Source organism: Ammospiza nelsoni, chromosome 11 (genome assembly GCF_027579445.1).
Source record: "Ammospiza nelsoni isolate bAmmNel1 chromosome 11, bAmmNel1.pri, whole genome shotgun sequence".
Taxonomy (NCBI): Eukaryota; Metazoa; Chordata; class Aves; order Passeriformes; family Passerellidae; genus Ammospiza; species Ammospiza nelsoni.
The window spans coordinates 11917807-11929445 of record NC_080643.1 but is presented as its reverse complement, the minus strand read 5'-3'; the positions used below and the strand labels follow the sequence as shown (position 1 = coordinate 11929445).

Here is an 11639-nt window from a genome sequence, read left to right as displayed (position 1 = left end):
TCAGCTGGCTGTAGCCCTGTAGCTTCAGTTTCATATACCCCAGCAGTTGCTATCAAGTTCTCCTGATCAAAGTCTGTCTGATGGCTCTACTGTGTTCCTTTGTACTTTTTAAAGAAGCTTTTAACCTTTGCTTGTACATGAGTTTGTGGGTGGGATTTTATTGTTGGTTTTTGTTCAGGTTTATGTTGTTCCACAGTGTTTAGGCACCAACTGATGTTGGTTTTAAACAGGTATTTTTAGATCTCGCAGTCCCCTCAGTATTTTATGCCAGTAGAGGGGCTGTTGTCTCTGGAGATGGGCTTGTGCAGCATGATCAGGCTGTATGTTGCTTCTGGGTGAGACTCCAGCGTTGAGTGCAGCTGACAGGGCCCTGTGAAGCACTTCTGACACTGGCTGCAAAAACCCTTGGGCAAGAGGGGAGGATGGGGCTGCTTATTTTGGCATCTCAACTGCAAAATACCTTCAGCACTGATGAGCAGCACTCCAAGATGCACTCAGCAAAAGGAGAGGGTCCATGGCTGCAAGGTGATGTTTCCTTTTCAGCTCTCCCGTTTAGGATGTGATGTCCTCTGCTAATGAGCTAATGACGAGTCTCTTGGCAGGCACTGTAGTGCCCTATCATTGCTGCTGCTTATGAATAAGCCTCCCTGTGCAGATTCATCTGATGCATGGTTTGACTTTGTCGTCTGAAATTAGCAGGGATAAAGTCCCCTAATGTACTTGTGTTACGTAGGAACTCTGGAGGGAATTCATGAAATCCGATGAGAACAATCGCATTTGCTGTGATGCAAGCTGCCTGCAGCCACGGCCCTGGGTACAGGCAGGGAGCTGCAGAAGCCCTGCCAGCAGGGTAAGCTCAGCTAGGCGTGCTTTCAGCAGCAGTTGGGTGTCAGCAGCCAGACCTGGAGCACTGGGGGGATCCATACAGAATAATAACAAACCCTCCCTCAGGTGCAATGGGTGCTGCTGCAGGAAGGTGGAGGCACCTGTGGGCTCAGGCCAGCACTGCTAAAATCCTTTTGCCAATATTGTCTGAGGATTAAGAGATGCTGTGCCAGGGCTCCACAGCAACAAGGTGGTTGGGAGCTTCCTGGGCTGCAGCAGCTGGGAGGGAGGGAGCAGGAACAGAAAAGACCTTTTTCCTTAGTTACTTTGAGTTATGTAACAGCAAAACATCAAGGGGAAAAATCCCTTCCTTGAGCCACATCCTTGAAGGTTAAAAAAAGGGTAACCCCTGTGCAAGTACCTAAATCGGATATTGTCTTGCAAACTTCAAGAGCGGGTTTCTTTCCTTCCATGCTGTTCTGCACATATCCCTCCAGGCAATTTCTTATTTGTGGAAAGGCAATTGTGTAACTGCCAACATGCTGGGGTGGGAAAGGGGTTCCCACAATCACTGTAAATGGCTCTCCAGCCCTGTGCCTGGGCTTCTTGGAAGGCAGAAATGGGATGAGCAGGGGTTGGTGTGGCTGTTTGTGGTCTGGTGGTGGCCTGTTGGACCATGGCAAAGGACAGAGGGGTGGAATAATGGGAGAGCAGTAGTTGTGCTCGGGAATAGACTCGAGGGCTTTTTTTGTTTGTGTGCATGCTCTGAGCATGGCTCCCCACAGCTGTGGTCCTCCCTGGACTGTGAGCTTCCCTCCGTGCTGATTGTGCCAGAAAGGGCACTGGGAAGGGGTAGCTGGGCTAGTTCCCTCGTGTCCTGAGGAGCCCTGCACCATGGGAGAGGCACCTCCACAGAGCAGCCCTGCTGCTGGGATGGGGGACAGGAGCTGGAACAGCCTGTGCCCTGGCAGGGAGCCCCCATTCTGTAATTTCTGCAGCCTCTGCTCTGTGGAGGACAATGCTGAGCGCACGTCCCTGTTCCTCAAGGCTCCCCTGTGTCTGGTCTCCTCCCTGTGTGCTTCCTGATGCTTGGAGAAGACCCACCTTTTCCTGCCAGCCCTGCCCTAGCAGGGCCATTGACCAGGGTGGCTGCAGTGGGCTGGCTCTGACCCTGCACTGGTTGCTTTGAGGGGCTGGGTGAGAGCATGAGTCCAGCCTGGCTAGGTCCAGGCCCCTAGGCACCTGCTCCTGGTTTCCTGTGGCTGCCCTGAAGGGTGCTGCACCAGGCCCAGGCTTGTGGAGAGCTTGCCTTACATAAATAGGTCACTGCTAGCCCAAAACTGGGGTGGCTGATGGGAATTGCCATGCATCAGCTGGCTAGAGATGAAACACATTCCTGCAGCTGGCACTGGTTTCTCCAGTGAATTGAGCTCTGCTTTGCTGGCAGGGCACTGGGGACTGAGGTGGGGGGTGAGTGGTGTTCTGTGGACCTGCCAGGATCTTCTGCTAAGTAGCTTCCCTGGCACTGGGGGTGGGCAGGGCAGAAGCAAGAAGAGGCAGGGGACAGCCCCTGGCCTTGCTGGAGGAGAGGGCACCTTTGTCCCTGCACTGTCCCCATCCTGTGCTGCTGCCTCTTGAGTAGCTGCTGGACTTCTTCCCCTGAGCTGGGCCTGTGCCAGTGGGGAGGGACACACAAATGCCTTTTATGGAGCGAGAACAAAGTATTTCCTTGTTGCCAAGCAGTGACATCTCACAGGGCAGCGGCCCCAAGTTGCTGTGCTCCCTGCCCAGGGAAGAATGGTTCACTCTGTGGCCCTGGGGCTGCAAGGGGCTCAGACCAGAGCCACTGGGGACACGGTGGTTCTCAGCACAGGGGGGCAGAGGGACCCTGTGCCCTGATCCCTCTGGGGCACTCACTGCTGGAGACAGTGGCTGCTGTGTGTGGCCCTGCAGCTGTGCCTTCCCTGTTTCTAATGGTGATGGGCTTAAGTTTGTTTAACTGGAGGGTAAAAAACTGGTGATGCTGTAGTGGGGTTGGGGGCCACTGTCTGTCCATCCTGTGCATGGATCCATCCTTGGCACAGGGTGAGGGTCCTGCACGGCCCTGTGGCCATCTCCAGTGGTGCCCAAGCCTTGGAGTCATGTCGGGCAGGGCAGAGGGGCCAGGGAATGAATGGCTTGTGTCCCTGTCTGGGAGCAAAGCCACCTTCCTTCAATGGTATGGAAATGAGGGTTGGCTAAGGGGCCTCCCCCAGCCCTCTGTTGCCTGGCTTTTGTTTGAAGATTGTAACTCAGACACCTAAATGAAAGCAGAACAAGCCCTGGAGATGGCCCCACCAGGCTGGGCACCGAGTTCCGATCCCCACTAGTGGGGATCCCCATCCCAGCACCCCTCACCTGCTCACCACGGCCTGCTGCACCCAGCCCGCAGCCCAGGACTCCTCCTCATGGAAAGCATGTAAGCAGGGACATGGTCCCTGTCCCTCCTGCCCCACAAACCATATGGCCAGCAAAGGGTAACCCTTGGAAACACCTCACATGGTGGAGACTGCTGCCTGCCATGCTGGGCTGCCAGCTCCAGATGAGGTGATGGCCTCTGTCTTCTCTTCCTTGGGTTTGCACCATAGCAGTGTCCCCACCAGCTCAGCTGTGACAGGCTGCATTGGCCCCGTGTGGAGTCCTTTCAATTTTTCTTTCAAAGAGAAGCAGAGGAGCTCCTGCAGCCCACAGAGGCAGGATCCACTGCTGCACCCCAGGCAACCCCTTGTTTTGCTACTCTTCCCATGCAACGAGACAAGGACGTGAGCAGGGTGGTGTTGGGCAAGGCAGCATTGGCCTGCTTGGAGACAGATGTGAGGCCAGGAGTGCCCTTCACCCAGCAGCCCTGCAGCTGGAAGGACAGCCTGGGGAGCCCAGGGAGTGGTGTTCTCACTGCCAAGCACCTTACCCCTGTGCCACACTTCCCTCAGCCTCCAAATGCCTTCTGTCTGGCTATTGGGCTGGTGGCAGAAAATGTGTCACTGTCCTGAATGTTTTCCACAGCATGGCATGGGAGAGCTGGGAAGGAGCAGTGCTGGCCCACAGAGTGCGTGGGCTGGAAGGGGCTCCTCAGCTCTGGACTCGAGCAGAGTTTAACAAAGAGCAGGGAGCTGTTTTGTGAAGCCAAAGAGCTTGTTTTCCTGAAGAGAAGCCACAGGGCAGGCTAGGCTGTGTGCTGCTCGCCTCGTAACCCGCAGCGCCTCAGTCCTCCCCGCAGCATCCCCCGGGCCCCCCTCCGCCATCCCTCAACTCTCCCGACCTTCTGTCTTCTTCGTTTCTAGGAAGTGCAGCTGTTGGCAGGCTCCTTCCTCCGGCCGCAGGAGGGGTCTGGGCCCCAGCCAGCCCCGGCTTTGTGCAGGACGCGTTGCGCAAGGAGCCCTGCGGGCACCTCGGCCCGGCAGGCAGGCGGAACAGAGCGGGCCCAGAGCCGCCCCCTGCCCCGGCAGCTCCGGCTCCTCCGCATGTGCTCTGCGGGGAAGCGGCCGTCCAACAGCAGCGCCCTGCGGGTGTTCTCGGGCTCAGCACGGGTCACTGTGCTCCTTGCAAGGGCCAGGAGCAGGGCTTGCTCCTGCCTGGCGGAGCACCCTTCCCAGCTCCCTGCAGGTAGCACAGCTTTGGGGGCTTCTCCCGCAAGGGAGCAGATGTAGTTGGAGACGTGAGATCTTCTGGAAGTGATACGGATGTATGCAATTCGAGGGTCCTATCTACAGCCTCTTAGTGAGGTTTTCCAGGAGGAAGGGCCATCAGGACATTGTGAAATAAGGACATGCCTGCCCATCCTGGCCTTGGACAGCCCCAGCCCCTGCAGGACACACTGAAGACACTGTCCCCAGAGCTGTGGGCCTGGGGTCCTCACAACGCCTCACATCCCTATGACTTTTCACCCAGAGAGGGCTGGTGGGAATGCAATAATATTTGTATACCTAAAAGTAGAGCGATTGATCCCACTGCTGTTTTGCAACGTGTTGACGAGCAGACGGTGCAGAATTATATAAGTGTATGTGGAGCTGGCAAGTTTGTGTTCCAATCATATGAGTGCTGTTGTGCAACACTTCCCCTCCACAGCTCGGGAGGAAAACAGGAGTGTGGGGGCTGCCATGCATACACTGAGCCCTGCACGGCTTACAGTGATCCCAGTCCCCCAAGGCTCTCAGGGCAAGGGATGCAAGTATTATTTTCCCGAGGTCTCAAGTTCAGCTTTAAAAATCACCTGCGAGTGACGCAGCAGGATCCTTGTTCGTTGACCCTCCCTGTTCAATATAAATCACCTGGCACTTGCAATTCAGAGCTGATTCCTCAGCAGCAGGAATTTGTCTTGGGCTCTGCATTCTAGCCAGATGCAGAAGAAGGGGGCCTTTACAGAGAAATCCTTCCCAGCCTCTGTCTGGCAGAGCTGGGATGCTGTGCTGAGCACAGCAAGACACTGGGGTGCTACTGCTGCTGCTCTTTCTGTGCACGTGAGATGTGGTTGGGGGGTGCCTGCATCCCCCTCAGCTGCTTCTGCCTGCCAGCACAGCCTGTGCTGCTGACTTCGTGGAAACAAAGCGCCGTTGTTCCAGCACAAACAGCTGGGCTTGTGCCAGGGGATGGCCAGGGCTCACCTGGAGTGGGGACACAGAGGCAGGGTGAGCACTGCAGCCAATCCAGGCAGGGGACAGAAAAGCAGAGAATTGTGTTCCTGTGGGATACAAATGACTCCACAAACGGGAACGTTTTCTCTTCTGCAGTGGTGATCCCCGGCTGCCCAGCCCTTGCCCACCATCATGCTGTTCCCTGCTGGGCATCTGGAAGGGACCATGACCAGGCAGGAAGTCCAGACCTGAAGGGCTCCTGAAGGATTCAGCCCTGATTACATCTCACAGTTGTCAGTTAAAGCACCCCACTGTTTTTCCAGCCTGAGTGTGCCCAACTCCAGCTCATACACCGCAGTGATTCCCGGTACCCGCCGCAGTGGGGGAGTCTAGGCAACCGCTCACTCCCACTCCATCCTCCCTCCCTGCGTAACCAGGATCAGAATGAATTATCTCACTGCCAGGCTGGGAAAGTGAGGGCCTGGGTGGGCTGAGCTGGGAGCAGGCAGGGGGTTATGGCTGCAGCAAGCCTGGTTTTTATTGTATTACCAGTGGTTGGATTGGGTTGAGAATGGTTTCTGGATGAGTTAAACCCCCCTGTTACTGTGAGCAGGGATCTGTGGACTGTTCCATCTCTGCATTCTTGCATTCTGGCAGGATGGCAGGGGTGGGCAGCATGGGTAAGGGGTGTCAGTGGTGGGCTTGGCTGCAGGAGTATGTACTAGTCCCACTGGGGTGCTGTAACCAGGTCCCCACTCACCCTGCTCCTAGGCTCTCTGTGCTGGCTTTGTCAGGTGGAAAATGTGTCTCGTTCCTAGGGCAGCATGGAGAAAGCTGCTCTGGGGAAGAGGGAGGGGGCACGGTGCCCTACAGGGCTGCCACCCACTCCCCCAGGACAGCAAGAAGGGCTCAGATCCCTGGGCAGCAGGGATCAAGGGAAGCTGCTGATGCCTTTGGGAGGTGGGGTGTCTTGCAGGGGTCTTGGGCCGCTGGAGGTAATGTCCCAAAGGGTTGTTCTCTTGGAACAGGGCAAGGAGATGAATGAGGCTGGGGGCTGCTCTGTCTTCATGGAGAGCTCCAGGCCTGACAGGCTATGTCCCACGTTCCCATGGCCACCTGCCAGGTCACTGTGTTCGCTGCGGGTCAGAGCCAGCCATGGTCGTGCCCCGATCCCATGCTGGGGGAGCTTGCTGGGGGAAGCCCTCGTGGCACCCAGGGTGGGACTGGTGGGCACACAAGGACTTGGGGGCTCAGTGGTACCGGGTGCTCCAATATGGCATTCCGAGAGGAGGGCAGCTCGGGGACAATGGCCAGGACGGGTGGATTTAATGGGGAAGCGATGTGCCTGCGGCCAGCTGGGCCACGGCGGGGACAGAGGGGCCGGGCGGGAGCGGTGACCCCAGGAGCCGGCAGTGCCCCAGGCCGGTGTGTGACTGAGGAGGGACACGAACGGGCCGGTGCCGGGAAAGCGCCCGTGCTTATGGATCCTGCCAACCGCCCCTCGGGGGTCGGTGCCGGGGGTCAGTCCCGGCAGTCAGTCCCGGGTTCTGGGGGTCTGTCTCATGGCTTAGTCCCGTGGGTCAGTTCTGGGGGTCAGTCCCAGGTGCAAGTGCCGGGGTCGGTGCCTCAGGAGTCGGTGCGGGGGGAAGTGTCGGTGTCGGTGCGGGGATCGGTGCCTGGGGTCGGTGCTCGAGGTCGGTATCGGGGTCGGTGCCGCCTCAGGACGCTGCGCGAGCCGCTGGCGCCCCCTGCCGGTTCGGGCGGGCGGCACTGGGCGGGGCGGGGCCGGCGGGGCCGGGGGAGTGGCGCCGCCGCGCCGCCAGGGGGCGGTACCGCGCGGGGGGCGGGGCGCGGCGGCACCGTGTGGGCGGGGCTGGCGGGGGCGGGCCCGGTCCGGTCCGGGCGGGCGGAGGTGCCGGTGCTGCCGGTGCCGGTGCCGCCGCCATGTACCGGGCCCTGTACAGCTTCCGCTCGGCCGAGCCCAACTCGCTGCCCTTCACTGCCGGAGAGACCTTCCTGCTGCTGGAGCGCAGCAACCAGCACTGGTGGCTCGTCACCCGCGCCGGCTCGGGCGAGACGGGCTACGCGCCGGCCTCCTACCTCCAGCGGCTGCAGGTGGGCCGGGCCGGGCCGGGTCGGGCCGGGCGGGGGCGGCTCTGCCGGAGGTCCCGGGGCTGGGCGGCGCTGGCCTGGCCCCTCGCAGGCAGCGGGGCTTTGCTGGCTGTCCCAGGCTGGGTTAGTGCCGGGGCGGTGGCAGAGCACAGCCCGCTGCTCGGAGCAGCACAGCCCCAGTCGCTCATGCCCCCGCTGGCCCGTCTGGAGAAAGGGCTGCGCGATTTCTGTGGCCGTGGCTGCCCCTGCCCCGTGTGCGGCAGTGGGAACGGTCTGGGACACCGTGGGATGGGAGTCCCGTGGTGGCAGGGAGGCAGGAGACATCTCCCGTGGTGTCAGGTTTGGGGAGCGCCAGCCCTGCGGGGCAGGGAGAAAGTGAGAGCTCAGTAGGCTCATCCCGAGGATAGGGCTGGATACGGATCTCCAGGGCCTGAAAGTCTGACGGGCTGTTCACTCCTGCAGAATTGGGAGAGGAAGATGGGAAAATCCCTGGGAGATGCTGAGGGGGATTCTCCTCCCCGGAGTAAACATGATTGCAGGTAAACCGGAGTGTCCCGGCCAGCAGCCGTGGTTGGTGTGAGTTAGTGGCACTCCTATGGCCATCCCCGGCTGTTCAGCCTGGGGGCTCCGTGTGTGTGGTACCCCCACACTGAGTACTGAGGGGTGATCGTCCTTCTACACGACACCCACAGCACACCCCTGCTGTCCTGGAGGACAGGACGGGCCATGGCAGCACTGACAGCCAAGCTGGTGATACCAGGAATTACCCAGGGTCTGAGCACCTGCTGTGGCCCTAACTGGGGTCAGAGGATGGAGTGCACCCTTTGCTGCTGGGTGTGAGCACTGTGCCATGCAAGGGTCATGGGAAAGAGGTTACATGGGGTTTGTACAGTGCAGGGGCTGCTTAGTGAGAAAACGTGGCTTCTAAAATTAAAATAGGCATTATAGAATTAATTCATGGAGGGGGCCATGAATTTTGGTACTTCTGGGCCACAGGATAGTTGTGGGACCTGGATGCTGAAGACTCTTTGCATCAGTGAATGGGTAACCGCTCAGAAATGCGTGTGAATGTTACAAAGGGGCATTTTGGAGTCTGTCTGAAAATGGTGACAACCCTCTTTATTTTAGTGTGCTGCTGCTGATCCTTCAGATGCCATTGAATTTCTGATTAGCAGTAACTCAGGCTGTAAGTAAGTGTGGGTGTGGGCTTTGCAGAGCACTCCAGTGAGACAAGCATTAACAGGAGAGTGTGTATGTGTGTCAGGGCAACGCCAGGTCTCTCTGATGGCCACTTGATCCATCCATCCTGTGAAGCTGGGGCTCTTCTGCAGCCTGGCAGGATGGCCTGACGGAAGGGGACATCTTGTGTATCAATAAGCCCTTAATAACCTCTTTACAGGAGCTATTTAGTTACAGAGCAAAGACCTTATTAACTGCTAGATCTTAAAACCCCACAGTGGCATAGCTCCAGGTTGCTGCTCATGAGTTTCCTCTCTGCAGTCTCTTGCTTCATTTGCTTGTGTGGCATGACGTCTTCTCGCTGCTGTGGGTGCAGGAGCCTTCTCCTAGGCTGCTCACTCATGCCAGTTTTTCTTGCAGGTACCTTGCTAGTATGCATCTCAAGATCTTACAGGAAAAGTATTTATTCTGTGACTTTACATTCATTTCTAACATTATATTTTGCTACAGCCCCAACACAGCTTGCAGCCTGCCAAGCTAACTCCTGACATGTTAGCAATGCACTGATACTAAAGCAGCATTGCTGGTGACTCTGTGAGCATTCCCTCTAGTTCAGCTGTAACTTTCCCAAATGCCTTTAGACCTTGTTGTGGGAAACAGAGTCTTCCCTGCATCTGCTCAGCTGTGTTTTGGCCATTAAATTTCCAGCACCTGAATTTGTTGATGATGTGGGAAGCAGCAGGATCTAATTTGCTGCTCTGCAGATGCAGTCATCCTGCGTGTCTGTGACTGACTTTCTGCTGTTGCATCTTGCCAGCTCTGAAGAGCTGATATGAAGTCAAAACATGTGTTTATTCATGGCAGAAAGCATCTGCTCACCAAGAGCGTGCTTGAGACTGTTTGCTCAATGTCCAGGAGGAGTGCAAACATTTGTCACCCAGTTTTGGTTTAATAAGGGCGCAGAGACCAATTAGTGCCAGCGGTTTGGGAGGTAATTAATGCTGCCCCAATCACAGCAGGGAGAAGCACCGCTAATGATTGGTGTTAGCAGGGAGAGAGCGTGGCCAACAGGAGTCACCATTGTAAAGGTAAGCTTGCCCTTCCTCAGCAGTGCAGAGAGGCTCCAGGTGAGCAATGGGTTGGGGAACAGTCACAGCCCCTCACAGCAACCTCACAAGGCAGGCTTGGGCTGCTCTTGCTGCTGAGCACTGTTAGGAACATTTGTTTTCTTCTGAGCTTCACTTGCATTTCAGGGTTGTTTTTTTTCTCAGCTTTCATAGATACGGAATATTGATGCCTTGGCTTCTCTAAAAGAAAAAAATAATTCCCAGTTATTTTTTAATGCTTATTTTTGTCTGATGTCTTTTTGCAGGGTTTTGTGTTGAAATCCTTGTGGCTCAGTATTGCTGTTAAAGGAGAGTTAGTTGTGGGGGGGTGAAGGCTCCACCAACAAATCCTTCTCAGAATGCCCCTACGAAACAAGTTGGGGCCCAGCCAGAGCACCAGAAGGTACAGATGATGTGAAGTTAATTTGAGTCAATTAGAAACGCCCAACTTCAGCTGATATTCCTGCTGATTTTACTCTTCTGTAGTTCCCTTTTAGCTCCTGTTTGGGTTATTAAGAGTAATTTCAAGCTGAGTGCTGTTCTGGGGATAGATACTGAGGCCATAAAGCAGCGAGAGGGGAGGATTGGGCTGTGCTGCTGAGTGGGGCAGCTTGTGGACTGCACACAGAGAGAGTTGCTTGTTGGAACAGTGCGCTCACATGTGGCCTTGCCCTGGCTCTGCATGCTCTTGGTGGAGATCTTGGGAGGCCGTGACACCAGCAGGCATGATAGTGCCCAGCAAGGTCACTGTGGGGGCTGTGGGTGCTGCTGCCAGACGAGTGAGAACGTGCACCTAGCACTGTGCCAGTGACAGCACAAGGGTAGAGACCTCCAGCTACTGGTGGAGCAAGAAATGTGCTAATATCCAATGCCAGGTGAATACTGCTGCAGCAGAACTGTCTGCTCAAGCGCCAGGCCTTCTTATTGAACAGCAAGGTGCCCGTTAGCATGAGGCTGGTCTTTTGTCTCCAGCTGTGTGCTGATGCTTAAGTGATGTATGAGTGGCAGAAAAATATGGAGACTAAAATGGAGCTTAGGGTGTCCTCTGGAGTCAGACAGTCACTCCAGAAGATAGGCTTTTCAAAGCTTTATGTGCAGCTGTAAAAGATTCAATTTGGAAAGCTTGCTGAGGTACAGGAAGTTCACTCACTGTCAGAAAGGGACAAATGCTAAGTCTAGCAAATAATAGTTTCTTTCTGTGGGATAAATAACTCTATGTTGCTAATATTATGATAGACCTTGGAATTTTGTAATGGGAATGTGGAGCTATTCCAGCTCTGGATGAGATATCAGGCTGTGGCACAGCAGTGCCAGGAGCACAGAGGGAGTGGTTGTCCTGGCGGATGCTGAGTGTGGGTGACACTTGGCCTGCCAGGAAAGCTGCTCTGCTCCTGGCAGGATAGGGGCTGGCTGTGCTGGTTTGCTCCTGCTGTGGGACTCACAGAAGCAGCAGGGCTGCTTCAGCTCTCAGCTTCACCTGGCACCACAACTGATCTTGTCTTGTCTGGTGTCTGCACTGACCCAGGCTGCATTGCCTGTCAGTGAAAGTGTTAACATTAAATGCTGGGGAGGGGGATGGCAGCTTTAAAATGCTCTATTGGTAAATGTCAGGGGTGCAAAAATAAGTGCTAAGTCACAGGGAGATGTTTCTTGATGAAGTGGGAATGGTTTAGCCTGCTGGCTGTTACAAATTAGCTGTTCAGCTGTATTAAGCCATAGGAAACAGCTTTGAAATTATTATTGATGTCCTTTTAAAAATTACCTTAAATTTATTTGGAATAACTGAAAAATTGTTTGTAATGTGGAT

At 55.8% G+C, this 11639-nt stretch overlaps 1 protein-coding gene across 2 annotated transcripts in view; it reads left to right on the top strand.

Moving 5' to 3' along the window:
• The first annotated feature begins 7327 nt into the window (after positions 1-7327).
• NCKIPSD (NCK interacting protein with SH3 domain) overlaps positions 7328-11639 on the top strand; it is a 51413-nt gene continuing 47101 nt past the window's right edge. Inside the window, exon 1 of one of the 2 annotated variants that reach the window (XM_059480310.1) lies at positions 7328-7550. In XM_059480310.1, the coding sequence (XP_059336293.1) occupies positions 7380-7550 (171 nt within the window). In that variant the 5' untranslated portion in view covers positions 7328-7379. Of the gene's footprint in view, positions 7551-9690; positions 9815-11639 lie in introns of those variants that run through there. The other variant, XM_059480311.1, reaches the window with a different exon arrangement.